Below are 23,447 nucleotides of genomic sequence, written 5' to 3'. Positions count from 1 at the left end.
TGAAAATATCGACTTTTCATTAATTATATATTTTACTTATAGAATCAGAACTTTGAAGTTGTGTTTGTTTCATAAGACAAAGATAGTGTTGATAATATTGATTAAATGAGATATATAAGATATTCCATCGTTATTTTACAATGCTGTATAATGAATAATTTCATGTGAAGTTAATTTGAAGATTCAAATTTAATTAGATGTTATTTTTTCTTAAATCTGCAAATTAGTTTTGAAAAGTAAAAATTACAGAAATATGTTTAAATGAGGTATGAGATTACCCAACCATTGATGATTTATTCAAATGAAACTTTTATTTTCGAATTTTGAATTGTGACAGTATATACTGTGTTTGAGGTAAATCGAATTGAAAGGTACCTAAGGCAATTCTTAGTAGTATTATTATAATGTATAGTGTCAGATTCGAATTGTATCACATAACTAGAAAATTTAATTTCGGTAAATAATCACTTCACATAAAAAATTCAACGTCAAATTTTTGCAACATATGCTTTTTAGACAGTTGCAGTTTTAGGTAACTGTTGAAATGAGAAATTTGAAAAAATTTTACTAAAAAAAAGAATGTTTTTCAGAAAGATACTAACATCAAAAAACAAAAAAAATCATTATTTCAAAATTAAATATTGGTGACAGGCTACATCTTCTTTTGAAAATTGACATTTATTCATTCATTTCGGTTTGCTTTTTTTGCCGTGAAAATAGTAAACTTGTTGTGAGCTCCGGTATTAATAAAAATGCAAATCTGTCATACAATCAAGTTATACAAGCTAGACTATGATTATTTATTTGAAAAAGTATCCTCTATAATGTATATATCTTGCTATTTTCGGTCTCGTGGTCATTTAATGCGCATAGAATAAGTAACCAGTTTCGTGCGACATTCAAATACTTAGCCAGTGTTCTAATCTTGGGCACCGTCTTGCGGAACAGACGATTCTTCAAATGCTTCGTTTCCTTACTACGGAGAGTGAACAACAAGTTGAAACTTAATGAAATTTGGGGAATCTCGTCTTAATATATCGCCATGAATTGCCATCTAACCTATATATATAAAATAAATTAAATTGTAATTTCTAATACATTATAAGTCTCCGACGCCTGCCTTCAAATAGAAGATGAAGACGCGTATCCACTGTGGGAATGTACAGCACCGAAATGAAGAGTCCAAAAAAGTGTATTTTCCATCAAAATTGTTCAATCGCGCGAAGAAAATTAGTTTTAAACTGGACAACGAAACTTATAGTAGAGAACAAAATAATTATGTTAAAATACTCACTACTAAATACTCTTTACTGACAAAATTTGTGAGTTTATTTCAATCCTAGATTCAAATAAATTCCACACCCTTCCGACAGAAAAATTCTTTCAACTCATAAATCGTGAATATCACTTTTGAACAATTAGACAGATTCTTTATTCCAAAACGGCTTGTATTTATATTAAATTTGACACATATTTTTTTTATCTTTGCATTTTATGTACAATATCGCCGTTTTGAGCCAATAAAACCTTTCTGTAGTTTTTACCTAAAATAAAATATAATGAAGAACACCTGTCTTGACAAAAGAGCCAGCTACTTATTATTTTGGGGCGGCCTCATGGCTTAGCGGTGAAAGCGTTAGACTTAAATGTGTTGACATCGCATTTTACACACTCCAGTGTCTGATTTACAGGGATTTGTACGAAGTGAAAGATTCGGTATAAACGGCAGTGGGGGGGGGGGGGGGGGTATTTCACGTTTTGTTTTTAGTAGTCTTTTTATTTAAGTAAAAGCTAAAATTACGTGTATAGTTAATTTCAGTTGAATCAGTATTTCGCATAGAATTACGCAAGATAAATTTATGATAATTTTGTTATAATAAATTTTTAAAATGGGAAATATATCACTAATATCGTTTTTCTGGAGCCTTTGCATTGTAAAATTAGATTAATTTACTCATTTACTGAAATGAGACATTTGCTCATGTACTACGATCTGCTTGGTTAAATTTTTTACTGTCATCCGCCGCCGCACATTGTTGGAATTAACAAATACAGGAACAGCAGACTAAAGTTGATGTGAATATTAAGTTATGTAATAAAATCTCTAAAAAATGAACAAATAAGAAGACCTAGAAATTGCGCATGATTTTATCGTAATAGACCGGGTATCGGGCTTAGCCAAGCCGTACAAATGTAATGAGAGAGGAGTCAAAGTTATCTTGTCAAACAGCCGATATTAAATTTTCTTGTCCAATCAACATTGTCAAAACAACCCTCTGAAGCAGCGTTTTTTTTTAACTTTGGTTTATGATGGAACCCTTCTGGTTTACCAATGTATTCACCGAATCTTACATTGCGCCAACTGTAACAAAATTTTACTAAAATCAACCTTGCGACCTTCTTATCTTGTAGTTTATAAGGCTATTAGTAACGTCAAAAACCTGAATACAGTTCTTTGTTATGGAAAATATTCACAGGTCATTATCCTCATACTGTGGATATTTATGTTACAAGTGGGTATTAAGCTTTGGCAGCTTCATTTTTTCGTTACTAAGTGTAGTAAACGATATAGCATAGTACAAAATAAACTACAACATAAGTCCATATACGTGAAACAAATATCTGGCTGATACCATGCATGCTCTGCTAACCGGGTGAGAGGCCGCGGTTCGCTATATGATTAAGCAGTCTGTTTCCCAATCGGTATAAATGTGTAAATCCTATCCTATCCTAGTGGTTTGAGGTCATCGTTGACCACTGAAGTGAACACAATGTAAAAATCGCCTTTTGAGCGGTATGGAAAGGAATAAATACACTGCGGATGCATATAGAACTTCGAATCTTGCTAATGATGCCTTTGGAGCAGCGATCGCAGCCTGTGGTTCCGTAGAGTTTTGTTTTTTATCATTTCTGAAAAAAATCCTCTTTACAAACAAGGGCTTGCTTTAAATCAATTCATTTTTGTATATTTTGTATTTTATTTTGTTTTTTAAATACACCTATTAACGCCGTGGAACTACGTCAAAGCCTAGTACTTTCAAAGCAATTTGATAAAGGGCAACCTTCGTCGTTAGCCTGACATCATAACAGGGATTAGGATATTGACACTTTTTTCTTAAAATACAGGCATTATTACGGTTAAAACAGTTAGGTGAATTTAATTAGCATACCGGTACTTCGTTTTAAGGTTTAAAGAGAGAGTTTTTCAAAGTTATATATACAAATACCGATAAATACAATAAAGTCGAACAAAATAATTTAACAGATGAAATAAAAAAGCAAGGTACGTCTAGGCGACCAGTAACATACCAAGCAGTCGCCGTTTCAAACGACGATTTCATTTCCATTTCAATAGCCAGCTCCTTCGGATACCGATAAAGTTACAATATGTTATAATGTTACATATGCTATATATTAATTTGAACGATAAAATGAGATGATAACCCATCGCATTTGATCAAAAATATACAAAACAAAACAAAAACAAGCACTGTTTCTACGCCCCTGGTACAACCTGACAAGAACATATCGAGTCGTCGTTGATTACTGCGATAATTATCCAGAGCAATTTCTAGAACATTCGGTCCTACGGTCTTCATTGAAACCAGGCGTGTAACAAATCTGTCTTTGAGAATGGGTGAGATTTGGCATTTAAAAATTATTTTAAAGTTTTCAAAAAGTACAATTCAAAGTCTATGTAGCGCTGAAAGAACACGACGTCGAAGAATAGCCCAACTAAACTGATAAGGCATTTGACGGAAACAATCCGAAATGGATATTGCAATTTATATTCATTCTGAGTTCTTCGTCATTTCTCCATCCTGTTGCACATAAAAGTCCAACCACGAGCCTTAAGTCAAAGCATATACATCTTAATTTCAATCCAGTTTGTTTGCACCGCATCGGTTCGCTACAACTCCCGATTTATAATTATTTATAAAAGTTTCACACTGCAACGATAAAAAGCCATAACTCTAAAAACTTTGACTGCGATTGACTAAATTTACTTCACCAATCAAATCTTTGCCATGTAAATTCATCAGGAGAATGATATTTCGATCAACGACAGAAAATGAAGCAATAATAGCGGTCTTACTGAAATGCAAATGGAATATTGAGTTTCTATGATTAATAAAAAGAATCAAAAAAAGAACAAGAACAAAAAAAATATATCGGGTGAATTATCGGGCACCGTTGACAATTTTTAAGAAATAGCTACTCAACCATTAACGAGTGTTAAAAACTTCGAATCGATTTGGTAATTAGTTAGTTTCGGAAAACTGCCTGGTTCACATTGCTTTGAGAAATTTTTTTTAAAATTCATATGCATTTCAAGTCATTATTAAAATTAAAATTTTAAATTCATTATAAAATCGATCAAATAAGGATTGAAAAACTTTCCCCATCAATAATTTATAAATTTATTCGATGTATTTTCTGCAATGAGTTTAATATGCATTGTCGTTTAAAACTTAAACAGATAAAATTTAAACTGGATGTTTTATATCATTTCTCACAGAGTTCTATAAAGTTATATTAAATCACTAAATGTGATATTAAAACGTAATTGTTGTGTACTTTTGTGCCCTCGAATCATCAGTAATGTTTGCACATCTTATCTTAATTGTTATGTAAATATATAGAAGTGGATTTCTCGACATCAGTATAATAAATCAAACTGTGAAGTATTTACAAATACTACGAATAGAACGAGTTACTGTAATACTATGCTGACCACAATAACGGTTCTCGGATTAAGTCAATTTATTTAGTCTGTGACGTCATTCTGAAAAAACTACAATGTTTTTACTAATTCTTTAATATTCTATTTATTATTCAAATAATGATATCATATTTTAGAGATATAAATTTTAATGTAATTGGTTTATAAGTACTTGAATTAAAAATACATTTACAACATACCTACATAATTATGCTGTAGAAATCAATTTCGACTTATTTATCAATCACCTATTCTTTCATACAAGTTTTTCCAAATAAAGTAGACGCTGGTTACTAATGGCGTGCTATTCCTGGATATAACTTTTCCTTACATTATATATCAGAAAAATGAGGTTAGAAAATAAATAGTGAGTTTTATATCAATATTACGCTGTGAAAAGGTTAATTTATGAGGATTATTTGAAAGAATGGAACAAGGTTCCCACTGTTTGCTGATGGAATATAAATCATTATGAGTTTCTTTCGATTTCAATGTTGTTTTTACTACCATCAGTTCAATAAATATTTACAAAAAGACAAGCCCATTCAAAATTTGCCATATCGGTGCTTATACAAAAGGAATTAAAATCCCCTTTTTTTGAGAATTTCAATAGTTTTAATAATTTAAACAACATCGCATTTAAATATGATTTATCATCTTTTGGAGTATGTCTATCAGATCGACGGTGATAACTAATAACACAAAACACAACAAGAAATTTCTTTCTACAATTCTTTCTACATAACTATACGTACTTATTTTCAATATTATTAGTCGTGAATTCTATCCGCTTTAGGTAATAATTACAAAATTGTTGCCAGTGCTATTAATTGATTTTAAAATGATATTACTTACATTTACCTACAAAACCAGGTCTAATTTGAAAAATAATAGAATAGATATTCTCATGATAAAAACTTAAGAGTTCCAAAACATGAAATGTATATTTTTATAAACCTTTAAAACGCGTTTTGCTTATCGTAAAATTTATCAGATTCCAATTCCGAACGAACTTTAAATAAAGCATTTTGGCAATGAACAGTGCAGCTGTTTTGTGTGTCACAAACAATTCACTTCAACTGGAAAAATTAAAATTCGTAAATATATCTCCGTATTTTTGGTTTTGATATCCACTTTCCCATAGCAACATGAATTTTAAAAATGTATAAAATGCGTGTTATATACGTAATACTATATCTGGTGCCAGGACTGAATTAGGTGATAATTCTAATTCTGAAAAGTCGTGGTTGTTACATTTTACCCGCATCTTATATAGGGCTTATGAATTTCAATAATTGCAGCCTACAACATTTTTTTACAATTTATAAAATCAGATATTGTTTACTATTTGTTGGATCTTTGTCGTTGTCACATCCAACAATGCTTTAATGAAACAATCATTTACAATAAACGTATCTCTAATACCGACAATAAAAGCTTTGGAAAAACGTGACAAAGCCGTTTTCAGTGTAATTAATAACTTTATTTTTACAACCAAATAATCACTCAAATGAAATATTACATATTTACAACATTATTTTTGTTTTTGTTTTTAATATATCTTGCATCCTACATAAGCTCATCTAACTATTACAATTCATACATAGATGTATTCAATTGAAGAAAAATGAAAGAAACGAATCACGAAAAATCAGTTGCTGGAAGATAGCCAGTTTTGCTCTCATCAGCCAGTATTTTCAATATTCTGAAAAATAAATTACAGGTTTACACACTAGCAATAGGTAAATCTATAATTTCTTGCGGCTTAAATGTAACATAATATCAAGTTTATATTTAATAAAAGGCGCTCCCAAAGTATATACACCAAGATGGCGCACAACCTGAACTCTAAACTGGTACACATACTATGTTCAGGCTGTGCGCCATCTTGGTACACATACTTCGGGAGATCCTAATAAAATTAGAAAATTAGGAAAATTCAATATCAATTAAAATAATATAATAGAAAATAAAAAATATATAAGAGAGTAATCATCCATTTTTTAACCTGTTTCATTATTAACTATTTCAAATTAGACTGATGCAGTACGTACTGAATGAGCTGATTCAAAATAGTATTCAAAAAAAAATTCAAGTTTTTTAACGAATTTCACACAAAAAACATTCACAAAATGCGATTGAAGAATCGATTTAAAACACGAGGGTGATCATGTATCAACAAACTTCTTTTTGCTAGTAAATTAAATGATACTTACCCCTCAGGTGACTTTAAATATTCAGAGTATTCGCGAACTTTGTTGAAATAGGCTTCCAGTTCTGAGGTTTTCTGACGAATACTTTTGATATCGGCACTCTAAAATAAATGTGTTTTGTAATCTTTATAGTAGGTACAAGTCTTGCATTTGATCAATTTGCACGTAATTGGAGCTGGAACGTATGTAGAAATGAGTGTTTAAATTAAATTGAAATTTGCACATGAAATTTGCAAGGATTTGCACATAGCGTCTATAGGATTCTTTGTAAAAAGCCGCCGCCAATAATGCAAAAATGTGATATTTGATAAAATCATCATCATAACGTTTTGAGATAACGATTTATTATTTATCCAGTCTGGGTTACGGTTAGGAATAATTTGCAAATTTGAATTACCAGTGCAATCTACATTCGATTCCTCCCCCTAATCCAAACCCTAACTGGATAATTTCTAGTTTTCTCATTTTAAGCGTTGGCGTGGGTGCTGTTTTTGGCGGGGGATTTGTACAAAATATCCAAAGAATAGAAGATGCAAAATGCAAAATTAAAATTTCATTACAACAGCAAAATTCATTTTTTTAAATTAATATTAAAAAAATTTATATTTATGGTTTACGAAAATTGTGATTTAAGAATAAAGTTCCTTGTATCAAAATGTTTTTCAACTACCTCATTGGATTTGGCAAAATCAAACACTTCTTTTGACTTTGCCAACAAGCCTTTCTTTTCCCGAGGAGATATAGTTGCTGAATCCGACTCGACAAGTTGATTGACTTTGTAGACTAATTCTTCTAACTTGTTTATAGCATTGTATTTTTCCTTGGCTGTGTTGTCGCCCACTTTCATTGTTTCAGCTGCAGCAATCTGAATTTAAATTTAAAACGTTTTGTTGGAGTTATATTGCTAATAACTTTAGACCAACCTGTGCAGCATTTGCAAGAATTCTAAGTAATTATAATATTTTTAGATCACACTTTTTCATTTTTGTTGATAATTTGTTGCGTGTAATAGATAATTTATCATATATTATAAAAAAAAAAATTAGAAAGAGTAAGTAAGACTATTGCTCGTTAAAATCCAACTATGTCTTAAACAGAGACTTTTAAAAAATACGTTAAAAATTAACCAACTTTACATTCCGTAAAAAGTTTTACTGTTTGCACTTGTATTTGAAAACAATACCATTTGTTAAATTATCGACATTGAATTGTAAAAGCTTTGAGTAATGCATATCTTCATTTATATTATCAATTTCAGAGTATAAGTTTAAATTTTTTACTTGGAGTTTGCCGAATCCGGTTTTCCTAATTTTGTGTCTGCTGTTTTCAATCTTATTTTACTATCAAAATATTCCCTATAAGGTGTGTACAGAAGTAAAATATAGATAGTAACGAGGGGTATATTTTCGCGTGATAAATTTATTTATATATATATTAGTACCATATCATCGATTTCTTTTTCAGCCAGTCTCCTTTCATCATTTGTAATAGTGATGTCATTTGCATTTCCCGATGCCAAGTCTAATGCAACGACCTTTAACACACCGGAACCATCAATTCCGAACACGGACAAGATATTTGCTTCCCCGGCTGGTTTAGGTGAAATTCCGGTCAACAAAAATGAACCAAGTAGGTGATTGTCTTTAACTTTTGAATTTTCACCTTCGAAGACCTAAATGCGTGGAATTTTTATGTATCTAATTATGCGGAAGTTTACTGAGTGTATTAAATATATTAATCACAGTTCCAACGCGTCCCATATAAACAGTGATATAGGAAAAAAAATATCGATATTGAATTACTAAGAAATATTTTCAACAATCTTCAACCAACGTAAACCGAGAAAATAAATCAGCGTATGGTCTTGCGTCAATAGGCATTTGAAAATCGTTGGTTTACGTCAATGAATTTTACTAGACTCGGAAGATTTTGTCCGCGTCTGACTCAACTTGCTTATGGTAAAGTCTTGTTTTACTCCGAATTATTGTGTGTACTCACAAATTATAATAAAAAAAAAAAGAATTCGAAATTTCATAAATGTGAATCAAATTTTAAAATTTTGATAAAACGCCAGATTTCAAATTAATAAACTATCTTTCCTTAAACAAAATACCAATACATTATATTAAGCTCCGGGAGCATGAAAAAATTCGGCAAAATTGCCATGTCAGCAATTTCTTTCAGGTTTTTTTTTAAGATATGAATGCTTCTTCGAACTTTTTAAGTCGAACAAATTAGTCAGTAATTTTGAATCCCATCTGGCATTGAAATGTAAAACCTAACTATAAACAAACCTCGAATCTTGCGGAAGTTTGATTGTCACTGAATGTAGAAAAAACACTCATCTCTTTCGTTGGTATTTTAGTGTTTCGTGGTATAATGACGCACATGTCTGTTCCTCTAACACATGTTCCAATCGAAAATGGTATTACATCTTGGAGCTTGAATCGCTCTTGCTGCATAACAAATATAAAGTAAAATGATAATTGTTCACCGTATAAATATACCCTATTACGTGATGAACGTTGAACTTGTTTAAATCGACAGAAAGTGCTTTTGATTCTATTTTACATTTGCAACTCTTTAATCAATTTCAATGACCAAAATGTAAAACATTTACTTCAGAAAAGAAATGGATATTGTCTGTCAATATGATAATTTATTAGTTTGATAAATGAACACAAATTTGTTACAAATTAATATATTTTCATTAGTTTCCCCATGAAAAATTTCACATAACTTCACACCAAGACGATAATAAATTCCTTTTTTTTTCTGCATCAAACACGTTTTTCAATTATTTCTTCGATTGGAAAAGCTTTATTTAAAGTAAAGCATCACTTTTCATAGTTATGTACATAGGAGTTGAAAATCAAACTACATACCGTTTTGTCTTTACCGGTCCTGATGTTTTCAGCCAACACCGCCGCACCATAAGCAACAGCTTCATCTGGGTTAATATTTCTGCTAATTTCTTTGCCGTTAAAGAAATCCGTCAAAAGACTTCTAATTTTTGGAATACGTGTTGATCCCCCAGCAAGTACAATATCATCGATCTGAATATATAATATGATGTAGTATTCACACAGTTTCTTGTTATTATATTTTCAGAAACTTTTCTATCAAACTCTTGAAATTTAAAATGAAATATTATTATTGTTTATTTTTATTATTCTGATGAATCGTCCTTATATTTGTTTATAAATAAATTTTTGCTTTGTGTATATTTAGATTAATTGCTTTGTCTCAAAATGCGTAAAATGTAAGCCAGTTCGTAATTAGCATAGTCAGGCTACCTGGAAAATGAATCAACACGAATCACTATAATATGCACTATTTTCTTATTTACCTCGTCTTTCTTCATCTTTGCATCAGCAATTACATTTTCTACGACGGAAATTGTACCATCAAAAAAATCGGCGTTCAGTTCTTCAAATTTTGCTCGGGTGATATTGCTCTTAAAATCCAATCCGTTGTATAGACCATCTACTTGTACTCTGAAACGACAATGTTTGTCAACACCATTATGTCTTTTTTCAATCCCCTCACGAAAAGTAAGATCAAGGTCGATATATGTTACAAATTCTTATTCGTTTGTACTTAACCTATTGATACTTTAACCGGTAATTCACCTTTCAACTAGTTCACAATCATCAAATATTGTGAAATATGCTGCCAGAAGATTGAAGTTTATTTAAAATTGGAAAAATTGAATCGAATATTCTTTATATATGTTGGTAAATCCTATTAAATATCCACTATTTGCCTTAATGTTACACTAATGTTGTTTGTTTGTTATTATTATTTATATGCAAAATTTTTTTATTTCGATTAAGGCACAAAAATGTATTACGTAGCATGGGTGGACACTGAAAGCTTTTTCTTTGCTGGTTCACATGCAAACTTCAACCTGCTGACAGCACGGTTATTTTTTGTAATGTCAACTTTGTGCTTAGTGTTGAACTCCTTGATGAAATGTTCAAGCATTCTGTTATCGAAATCACCACCTATAAATAATAAAATTTGTACATGACACATAGTCACAAAATGAACAAATTTATTCAAGAGAATAACTTAAACTTCCATTTAGATCAGGGGTGACGAACCTATTTGCTATCGCGGGCCATTTTATCAGTCAACCTGAATAAGCGGTCCACCCAACTTTTCAGTCATACCATGATTCCTGTTAATTTTTATCAACAAAACCGAACAACTTCACCCATACAGCCAAAGGTATTAAATGGTATATCGTAGCATAAATTTAAAAAAAGAATATTCGATGAATTTTTATCTTAGTGCGATTTGGGAAACTTTTTTACTTTACTAAGCGCTTAATATTAGGACGAACCGACGATTTGGAAACTCACAACTGCATATTGAGATTTCCGTCTGTCAGTCTTGACCTGTATCGATTAAGTTCGGTCACGAGTGTCGTCATCTCACTCAACCGCACGCTCCGCTAGGCTCGGGTGTTCAGTAAGGCTGGGCATTTTTGAATACCTGATGTTATCAGAATCGAATCGAATATTTTTTTCGAATCGAATCGAATCTCGAATACTTAGGAGATATATAATTGTATGTAATTTTCTTTTTGTATTTGGTCCTCCAGACACATAAATTACTAGAAACGTAAAATACATCACTCAGACAGATTGCTGAGCGTTCACACACAATAAAAAACACGTTTTCATCAATAACTCACTACAGAAAAGAGTCATATGTAAGAATTGCGTTGAAAGAATATGACTTCAATAAAAAAAATTGAGAAATTTACCTCGACAATTGGCGGAAGGAAAAAAACAAGATGGCGGCGATTCGAAATTTTGCTCTGTACCGATTCGAATAATTTACTATTCGATTCGAAATGCCCAGCCCTAGTGTTCAGGTCCGAATTTCCGTTAGAATAGCGCCGCATTTTTTTAATCGAATTATTGGTCGACTACCTAGTTGTCACTTTACAATCAATTTTTATTGTAGTAAAAATAAATTGTAGCTCTTGAAATTTTATCGCAGATCTAGAGATTTTTCTAACGTTGATATCTTGAAAATAATCTGGGGTGGTATCATTGTGATAAAGCGGAGTCAGTGATGCAATAACAGATCACATGTGTATAATTCGTAACATAGCAAAAATACAAATCAAAACTAGATAACTTGACAAGTCTTTTGTGCCATGGATTGCCGTGATAATTTGAAGTAAAGTTCTCATTTTGTTGACGAAACCGCAGGTTACATTTAACACACAATTAAATAGGTAAAACAAGGCATTATGAATTGACTCGTATTGGTCGTCAATCATTATCGGATAAAAATGCCGGCTCTTTTAGCGTGTGGCGTGATCGCGGCAACTGTCTCAAAAGCTGTTATGTGGATAGTTAGAGGCGATGAATATGAATTTTTGAATCCTAGCTATTACCCAATGTAAAGTATGTCCAATCAATTATTGATGGTACCAAAATAAGATATACAGTCTGATATTTTCTCGTAGATTTTCGGATCTTTCTCACAGCGATATCGTGAAAACCGATATCTCGCAACAGGGAGATACCATGAGCACAACTAAATTAATATTACAAGACACTGAAATGCTCGTATCGGTCGTGGATCGAATACTTAACATAAAAACAAAAAACATTTTCCATCGAAAAGGTGGTCTCTTTTTACAAGTGGCCTGCCTAATTGCGTCGACTGTTGCATGGAAATTTCCGGAATTCATCCGATTTAGCCACCCTCCCCTTTCGGTAATTCTGGCTGCGCCATTGAACGTATTTCATTCTATACATCTTATCGAACCTTCCTATATAACATTTCGTGTCTGGTTAATTTGCAAAATTCTAATTAATAATGCCTCAGCGTCATTTATTTTATTTTTTATTGTTATATATCATAAGCACTACGCAATGAATGCATTTCTTGCAGAGCAAATAATATTGACACTTTACATAAATATAAGATATAAGTTAGTACATTTATCATCAAACACACAGCCCAAATATGGATTGCAAAATTATGCACCACATGAGGGTTTTTCGTGTACTGTTACAAGTGGTTGCAATGGAGGCGACCTACTTCACAGAGGATAATGCTTGTTGTTGAAGTTAATGAGGCACTGATTTTTTCATTAATTTCATAATTTGTTAAAAAACGCATTTAGATAGTTAACCAACTATCTGTATAGATCAGAAACTTTGGATACGATACATACCTCCAAGATGAGTGTCACCGCCAGTTGCTTTTACATCAAATACTTGATTTTCAATTGCAACGATGGTTACGTCAAAAGTCCCTCCACCAAGGTCAAAAATGAGCACGTTACGTTTCTTTTCAATCTGTTTTATTAAAAATTTGTTCTGAATTACTTGGCTAACTTTGAACATGCTTTTAATTTATTTTGTTTAGCTTCCGGTATTAAAAGCTTTAGATTTAATCTGGTTCCTAAAATGGGGGTAATTACCCCCAAAGGGTAATTTGATATTTAGTGGGGTAATTCAGACGTTACTTTTCTTAACAATTTCTCATGTTATCCCCGTCCTTCGTGCTGATGGACCAGAGGTAAAAACAGTACCACTTTCCCAACTGAGATTAAATTTGCACTGAAAAATTTATTTTTTTGAAAGGGGTAATTGAACTTTTGGCAATTCGTTACAGGGGTAAAGATATTGAAAAAAAATTGTAGTCTAGAACATGAAAACGCATAAATTGGTGCTACTTTAGCGTAAGGTCTACAACTTGAGGGATAGTACAGCGTTGAACCTCACGCTAATGTGGCACCCATAAATTGATATGTAATAAACTTTATAATTAACACTCTAGCTAAGCTTCCTATTTTTATCTAATTTAAAGTACCCTGGGTATCGTGGCTAAATAATTTAAACTGGGAAAAGTTGCCGTCAATATTGTGAAAATATACTTTGAAGTTAGGAAATTTTGAACATTATCAAATATTTACGCAAAAAAGTAAGTAGCAAGTAATTAACTTAATTACTATATAAAACCATACGAATTATGCCGGCAATGAAAACAGCAATGAAAATACTGAAAAATTAAAATATATGTTTATCGGTCTGTTCAAATCCGATAAGTACATAGTTACGAGTTCATGCAAGATGTCATAAACAATTTATTTTTAATGATTCAGAATTTTCGTTCATAAATATTACACTTATATATGTTCCTCAACTCAAATTTGTGTTTTATGACAAAGAATATTTGGTAGAAGTTTCAATTTTAAAAGTGTAGATTTCGGGTTGCATTAAATTGCTTACCTTTACTTCTAAGCCATAGGCAATTGCGGCTGCAGTCGGTTCATTTATCATTCTTAGAACGTTCAAGCCAGCAATTCTTCCTGCATCTCTTGTGGCTGTTCTCTGAGCGTCGTTAAAGTAGGCAGGTACAGTGATCACGGCGTCGCTGATTTGTGTTCCTATGTATACTTCAGCCACTTCCTTTAGCTCAGTCAATATCATAGCACTTATTTCTTCCGGACGAAATAGCTTAGTTTCTTCTTTGAATGTTACCTGTGCGTTTGACAATTGTGGTCATTTTTTCAATGTGCCCAAAACTCATTTGAACTATAGTAGGCTTAATCGCCAAACTAAAAGTATATATTACCTATTTCTATCTATGCATATGATAATGCATTGCAGTAATTTGAAAATCAGAGTCAAATATCTAACCTGTATTTTTGGCTGTCCTCCTACATCAACTACTTTAAAAGACCAATGTTTCATATCATGTTGAACGGAGGGATCGTTGAATTTTCTTCCAATTAAACGTTTGATATCTGTTGGAATTAAAACAAATATTTGAACACTAATTTTCGATTCGTACAGTAACATTATAGCGTGTTCTTTAATATGCAAATTTTGATGGCTCAAATATCTGCCGACTACCATATCTGATGTATGTTTACCTTAACAATGAAATATGACTCGAATTAAAATTATGTCAAAATTGTTTTTTTATTTTAAACAATGTTTTCTATTTAAAGTCAACTTTCAATTTTAAATCTTTGTTTTGTAAAAAATTATTTCAAAAGTATCAAAGTATTTGCATATCAGGTTGCAAGAACTTTTTGACGATTCTGATGGCAAATTATAGTAATCGACATAGAGAAACAATATTTATCAGGAGAAATAGAAAGACTTACTATTTTGTTCATAAAAGATTATGAAATAACAAATTCAACATTCCCATATAAAAATTTCACATGTAAGCGAAAATAATTGTAAATTTCATATTAAAATTAACAAATCATTACGGAACAGTGTGTTTTCGTGATTCATCGACGCTTCCTCCTTGGCTGTTGCTCCAATCAATCGCTCTGTATCCGTGAATGAAACCCATGACGGAGTCACGCGACTCCCTTGGTCATTTGCTATGATTTCAATCTGTTAAAAATATTTGGTATTTAATAAATTAGTTACACGTATCAGAGAATAAGAAAATACCAAACATGACAAGAATACCATTTAATTTGTAGGGTTATATTCACCAACTGTTTCTCCGAAACGTTCAGTATTGGGCTAACTGGGTTACGGATGAGCATTATTTTTTTTATCATTCAAGTGTCATCTAAGCTCACAGTAGGTTAGCGTGATTTCAACGCTAAAAGGTTACTATGAAAATTTTCCGTTTATCTGCCAACTAGCTGTTTCTCCGAAGTAGTTGAGATTTTTCAAAACTGATCTCGACGGTATTTTCCGACTATTTTAAAGCAAGAATATACCTTACGCGTCAGTGATTGTAAATCTACAGCATTTCTAAATAAGTGACCGGTACCCTCTTGCAAACTTGTATTCAGAAATATTGAAAACGTAAGAAATAATTTTTAAAAACAAAGACTAACCATTGAATCAAAAAATATTACTGTCCCCTATTCTTATATGTTTATTTAAATTCGAAATTAATTTGGAATTGAGCACAAATTCACAAATACCCGTTCATTCCTGTAGACAGCCACACAAGAATTGGTAGTTCCAAGATCTATTCCGATCGCAGACATTGTTCAAGAAATTATTCATATAGTTTTTTCAAAACCGAATGCTGTATGAGTGTAATGCATGTAAATGTAAATGATCATGGCATTCTCCATATAGATGATATAACTTCCAACAAGCCAAGAAAAATTAGTTTAGAGCTATTTGTTACGCATATATGCACACTGATCTTTATATCCCGTGAAACATTCAACTCACGAATAATGTATTTTAAGAAATTTTGTAGTTTCTGATAAGAGCATGAACCCGAATACAACTGACACTACTTTGAACTAATAGCTGATGATTTGATAGCCAAAATCGCATTGCTTTACACAGCTACTTTTAAAAATGTTGGGTTACTTTTTGTGTATTTCCAATGTTTACCATCAAGTAATAAACGATATTTTACGAATTGCAATATAATATTTGATCATATTTAACGATGTTGACTAATTGGACACGGAGTGGACATATTGCTCATTTTGTTAATATGTTGTTGTTGATGGTCTTTGAATTTTTCTTTCTATATAGTTTTAAAAAATTGCTTTTCTCATCAACTGTAGGATCAATTGTATTAAAATTACCAGTGTTTCAAGATTTCCCCTAAAAGCCTATTACTTTTATTTATTTCTAAAATTTCTGTGGGCCTTCGTTTCTTGTGTGCGATGACGTCATCAAAATTCAAAATTGTGCTCCTCGCGACGGTTCCGCATTCGCGTTAGCGATCTTGTGGTCCGGCGATATCGTGAACACTGCGAGTACCTCTAGGCTAGTATGACAGACTATATGCCCGTGTCCATATATTTTAGTATCGCTCTCTTGTTTTATTGAATACCGCTATTAGATATCATGCTATACGTCTTTCTTACATAACCTGATAGGTATACCTATGTTTTACACAAAGGAAAAGTTTGATACTTCCATGATAAACTTTCAATTGTTGTTTTAAAATGTTCATAGTAAGCGTAATCAAAAATTGACAAATTGATAAGCACTGGTATTTAACAAGACTGTTTTGTTTTTGCGTCAATAAATATTCTAGCTTTTGGTATTTTAGAAATTTTATAAACGATCTTATCCAATCACTTTACACTCATTGCAAGTTACACTTAAAATCAATTATTTAAATAATATCATATACAGCAGAGAGTAAGACTTAATGTTAACAATATATTTTTAAAAAGTCTGACATGTTACTCGTCTTTCAAATTAATATCTTTCCGAATTAATATCTTTTTTCTCGGGAAAAAGCTTTCAGGAACCAAAAACTGTCTGTCTATAACTTAAAAGAGTTTTCTGTAACTGCAAGCGATCAACTCACCAGCAACAAAATAATATGCCGAGCTACACAATAGGTTAACTTGAACGAATATTTGATGCTTGCTTTTACCTACGCGAACGTCACATACTTCTGTAAAACACTGAATCGCTTTTTATTCAAAAATATACCCACAACATACACGATCTGGCATGATGAGATGAAATTTTGATTTTTATTGGTTTTATTCACGCTCGATCAATGCTGGCCAATGATGTATACAATCGTTATATACTACGCACATACGCGTTTCGAACGTAAATTGATAATACTGTTTGGCAGAATGCAGAAGTGTTGTACCTATTGAATTTAAATTAAAATGATTTATAGCCTACGCGAATGTGTTTGTGTCACGGATGACATCTTCTGTCTCTGTAGGGCTTCTACAAAGATATTTTATTTCACAAAGCAAACAAAGCGTAACTTTAAACTGATAAACAGTTCGCAGAACAGCACAGCCCATGCTTGAAAATAGATAAGACGACTTATGTAGAATCTTCAAGCCGAATACAATATGTAAGGTTAAGTAGTTCTTAAATTATATAGCACATTCTATTTACATAGTTAATAAATATAAAATTATAAACAGAACGAGCCCATTCATGAACACTGGTCAATGGATCCTTCCAGGCAAAGCAACACGTCTGGCTCCAGTGTAACTCGTTGTTGACATATAAATTTCACATCCGTTAGATATGTTAAATGTACATGCGAGTAGGACATAAGCAAACAAAGTTTTACTGATGAAACAATTTATCCACGCTCATGCGTGGAAATAGATAATCTGACTAAGGCAGAATCTTCGGACTGGTATAAAAGTACAAATACACTTTGCAGGGTAAGATAGTTCTAAATTAAAGCGCATTCTATTTACAGAGTAAATAAAAATAAAATTTCAAACAAAACAATGGACACTGGTCAAAATTACAATAGTTCTTTTTATTGTAACTAGTATTAGAAATTGAGTAATTAAAATGTGATGTGGTATTTGAGGTAATTTTAAGTACTTTAACAAAAGCATCGATCATAAGACGAGAAAATTAATACAATGACAACTGAATAATTTTCTGCTACAAAGGTTTGTAGTATAAGCCAGCTTAGGCTAAATCATCGAAGTATATTATTGACAATGTGTGTTTCTGGAAAACAGATTTTACCAAGGATTTTTAAAAGTATTACGTGATTGGGAATTCCTATGTACAACTGTCTCAATACTATCTCATTTTTGAATCTGCCAAAACTTTACTTTAATTTATTTTAGTTTAAATCTGTATTAAAGTGTAGAATCGAAGTTTTGTTTCCATTTGCTATATTTCGTCTACCTTGTTGTTTATTCGAACTGAACTACTAGGCAACAGAATTAGTATAATAATAGTTCTTGTGGGAATAAAAGTATTTTGATAATGAATATATGAAACTCCGTCTCCAAATTGTTGGTACCATATTTGACTATCAAAGCTAAATTAAAACACACATAAAGATAAAGCAAAATTATCTCTAATATATACAGATATATTTAACAAAACATAAGATTTAAGGTTACCTATCTTTGATCCTTAAGTACCAGGAAATACTTTGAGCTATAATTAATGCACGCAAAATAAAGCAACAATTATTATAGTTTTAGCTATGACTATTATAGACAAATAAGTGTAGAATCGAAGATTTGTTTCCATTTGCTATATTTCGTCTACCTTGTTGTTTATTCGAACTGAACTACTGGGCAACAGAATTAGTATAATAATAGTTCTTGTGGGAATAAAAGTATTGATAATAATATTTCGTTGACGTTAGAAGCTAATCAGTTTCACTTATACAAAGCTGAATATATATACTAGATTTTATCTTCTAGTGAGCAATATTTTGGGATATTATAATTGTATTCATATAACTAGTGTTTGCAAGATCGTAACAGTTTTCGACAGAATGCTTCATGGAGATTTTAAATGCGTTTTCCTTCATAATTTCAAATAAAAATATTGAAAATGTCCAGCCGATTGTTTTATTGTGTGACTTTTGTCTTTGCAATAATAGATGAAATTTTGACAATATTGGGGAGAGTTATATTATCGCTTGTTATCTAGCTATCCAAATTTGCTCAAGAAATGATTGGTATTTTGTGATTCCGTATATAATTGCTTCGAACAAAAGTTTGGCAAGAATGGGCTACAGATAATGAGACGATCACTCACTTGTCCGTACAATGACAACTGCTAGAAAAGTTTTTGATTCTTCTACTGGTGTTATTGGTTTCATATCCCTGGATTTCCTTAAATTGCCAAGCATGTAGTCAATTTATTGGATACGTTAAGCTCGACCCATGCTAAATAATTTAGTTAGCGCAACAACGATTTATTGGTTATATTTAATACATAAAACATATTAAATATTGACTTGACAACAAATAGCTTTACTCAGTCTAAGCCCAAAACGTATTAGTGAATAGTAAGTCATTTCACTGGTTTTATTTATAAGTGTTATCGTTCCGCTGAAATCGACAAAATAGAACCTCGAAACCTTAAGAATATATTTAATATTGACGTCGGAAAACCAAAAAAAAACTTAAAAGGTAATGTTGGTGAAAAACGTTTTTATATAAAATACATTTAGGTATAAAAAGCACGAATAATAATAAACCTACATAATATTAAACCTGGAAGTCACGTCCTAATGGAATTTTGGAAATCACGTCTTAATATATCTCCACAAATTGCCACCTATATAGTCTCCGACGTCTGTCTGTAAATACAATAAAAGATAAGTATTAATTTACAACATCAAGATGAGTAAGCCGAAAGAGTGTATTTACGAACAAAATTTTTAATTCTTTCAATCACGACAAAAATTGGTTTAAACTGGACAACGTTACTCCTAGTAGAAAACAGAAAGAATACGTTTAAAGACTCTCTTCCTAATACTAAGTGCTGTCAAAAATTGTAAGTTGACTTTAATCCTCGATCCAAATAAATTACAAAACTTTCTGACAAAGTAATTCTTTCAACTCATAACTTTCAACTTCAATTTACTTTTGAGCAATTCTATTAAATTTTTTAGTCCGAAACAGCTTGTATTGAATATAAATTAGACATATATTTTTATCTTTGAATTTTATGTACAGTGTTGCCGTTTTGAACCAATAAAGCTTTTCTGTATTTTCACCTGTATAATAAAGAATACCTGTCTTGATAAAGATGCTGTTTAAAAATTATTATTTTGGGCGACGCGAATGCTTAGCGGGGAAAGCGTTAGTACTACCGTAAATCTGTTGACATGGTTGACATTTTACATATATCAGTGGCAACGCAAAATGAGGACACTTTATTTAGGAAATGAATGTGGTACCAAGGTAATCTTTTCGCTTTTTGATATTTAAAAGCCTGAGTATTTTTACCTAAAAAAAACGTTAATTCTAATTGTTAGCAATGCCTAACATTCTTGAAATTTAAATTTATCTCCTAATTTGTATTTTTGTTTATTATGTTTTTATTTCTGATTACGTGTCCCAATAACCGGAGTCGTTATGCACGTATGCAAAGACGAGTCTGAAAGAAGGCCATTGTAGGCCATTCTGGGCCATTCTGAGCGGCACAATGTAGGATGCAGCAGATAAGAGCCGTAGCTTTTGCGTTATTGCACTTTTTTTTTCGATGTGATTATTTTGATTAAAAACTGACAATACGTGAATGAACTTATGTAATTGATTGCGATGATAATTAGTTATCAACGGCTGTCTGCCTTTTTTCCGCCAAATATTCGACTGGTTATTGCGTGGTTTACCGCAATATTGCAAACATTTCACTCTTTCAGAAATTGACCAACTTGTGAGCGAGTCAAATCGTATGAATAAATTGGCAACAAATTGGCAATCCTGCGAACTAGAAAAACAAACAGACAATCCTGGCAAACTGGCATCTTGGGTTACGCTAGGCGTTCTTTCGAAGTTGATATACCCGCGCGGCAGAATATGCCATTTATATTAAGACTCATTTTTTTAATATACATTGCGTTTATTGATTATTAAAGATTAATTTGGTTGTGATAATGAATATATGAAACTCCGTCTCAAAATTGTTGGTACCATATTTGACTATCAAAGCTAAATTAAAACACACATATAGATAAAGCAAAATTGTCTCTAATATATACAGATATCTTTAACAAAACATAAGATTTAAGGTTACCTATCTTTGATCATTAAGTACCAGGAAATACTTTGAGCTATAATTAATGCACGCAAAATAAAGCATCAATTATTATAGATTTAGCTATGACTATTATAGACAAATATTTTGCCACTTTCTTGGCCTTCGCAAGTTTTCATTTGATCAAGTTAAATTTAATTACATGTTAAATCTTGTGATATAAAAAAAGTGTCCCTAAAAAGCAGAATTTTTTTCCGATTTATAAATTATTTGGTGAATTTGTGTCTGACATCGGATATTCAATGATTTTGGCCACAAGTGCAAAATCAAGTCATTAGTGGCGTGTGTACCGCTATTCTATATAAAGTTTTAACTACACTATTCGATAAAGTGAGCCAGCGAACACAATTTGAGAGTTAACAACATTGTGGGTCCTAGCCATGAGTCGTAAAAGAAATAAGTGAAAATAATAGCCTTCTAGAGAAAAAAATCAATCTTCAACCACTGAAAATTTTAAAGCAATTGGTCCAGTATTCGAAGAGAAAAGCGATTTTTATGATATTGACGAAGAGAAATAACAGTAACAAAAACATAATATTGAAACGATCGTTATGTATACTGACATGTCCAATAATTCTAGACTCAACAAAATCGAAATTTATCATTAGTGAAGTTATTGATTATCAGGTGTTGCCAAATAATAACTGAACTAACTGTTGTGTTTCATATGTAATAATTATATAATGATATTAATAAATCAAAATAATTTTTTTTTACAATCAACTAAGTATTATTTAAAAAACTTCAACATGCTTTGTTGCAAATTTGGTGATGATATGCATAAACAAAAACATTAGTTGTACAGGTATGAGAATATGAAGAACATATGGCACATAAGAAATGAGTTACGAAACGTCATATTGGGCCCATCCGCCTTTGCCTAATCCATAGGTTTCATAAGTGTCTTGCAACTGCTTTCGTTTTGTTTGTATGTCATCTAGAGATTGTTTCTAAAAATATGAGGCATAAGTAACAGCTGTAGAAATGCTACAATATTATGTGTCATTCAGTAATCAGTAATCTATTATTTCATCAATGTTTACAATACGTAAGGTACAACATATACGGCGTAAAATAAAATAAGGATAGCATTCACATGGCGAACAGAGACGCCAAAAAGCAGTATTGGTTATCGAGCAGCGACACCTAGATGCGGTCTAACACAACCTTAAAAAAGATACAAAGCTTAGATTAGATAAGAATGTATAATCATTTGTAAAGTCAATGCTAAGAACTCACGTAATATTATACTCGTATATTAATATTATCAAATTTTGGTGAAATAAAATGAATAATTTTGAGCAATCTCCCGCTACTACTATGATTTTAAAATATCGAATCTAACAATATAAAAAAAAATACATATGTCATTCTAAAACCTTAAACATAACAAATTCGAATGACGGAAATTGTCATTTTTAAAACCATACCTTTTTTTGCGTCGATCCAGTTAATAACAAGAGTGCACTCTCCGTATAAGTGATATCTGGAGTTGAAAGAAAAGATTTTTTATTTGCATTTTCAACTCTTTCTTAATGTCTTCCGCATATGATATAAGATCAGCTCTGGCATCCGCGATCTGTTTGACACAATTTGTCAAATTATATTTGCAAAACAAATTTAATTAAAAATGCTATAGGTGAGACATAACATAGACAACATCCATGTTGCATAGATAAACATAGTTGTCAATCAGAATTTGACTTTAATCAAATATAATAACCCATATTTGTAGGAACAACCATCTCAATATACTCGTATGCGTCTGATACCCACATAAAAACGATTGTTTACAAAATCAGACCTAACTACATATAATAGACAAGTCATAATTCTTGCCGTGCCATGAGAAAAAAAAATTTATATTAATAAATAGTTTTATATTTTCGAAGTTATAGTAGATCAAATGCACATGTTACCGGCATTTAAAAAATTCGGAAATTCAGGTTTTTTTTGACTTGAAAAAAAATCATGTAAATGTAAAACTCTTTAAAAATTTTGTTGAGTAAA

At 31.5% G+C, this 23,447-nt stretch overlaps 1 protein-coding gene across 1 annotated transcript; it reads right to left on the bottom strand.

Moving 5' to 3' along the window:
- Positions 1-6,184: 6,184 nt before the first annotated feature.
- LOC120342969 (heat shock cognate 71 kDa protein-like) lies at positions 6,185-16,017 on the bottom strand. The gene is made up of 13 exons (XM_039412028.2): positions 15,875-16,017; positions 15,197-15,326; positions 14,613-14,719; positions 14,202-14,453; positions 13,142-13,265; positions 10,790-10,943; positions 10,286-10,433; positions 9,822-9,992; positions 9,231-9,392; positions 8,378-8,608; positions 7,607-7,801; positions 6,940-7,037; positions 6,185-6,428 (listed from the first exon to the last, which is right to left on the bottom strand). The coding sequence occupies exons 1-13, from the start codon at positions 15,938-15,940 to the stop codon at positions 6,365-6,367; spliced, it is 1,902 nt and encodes a 633-aa protein (XP_039267962.2). The 5' UTR covers positions 15,941-16,017; the 3' UTR covers positions 6,185-6,364.
- Positions 16,018-23,447: the final 7,430 nt, after the last annotated feature.

Source organism: Styela clava, chromosome 3, assembly GCF_964204865.1.
Source record: "Styela clava chromosome 3, kaStyClav1.hap1.2, whole genome shotgun sequence".
NCBI lineage: Eukaryota > Metazoa > Chordata > Ascidiacea > Stolidobranchia > Styelidae > Styela > Styela clava.
This window is presented reverse-complemented; position numbering and strand designations above follow the sequence as displayed.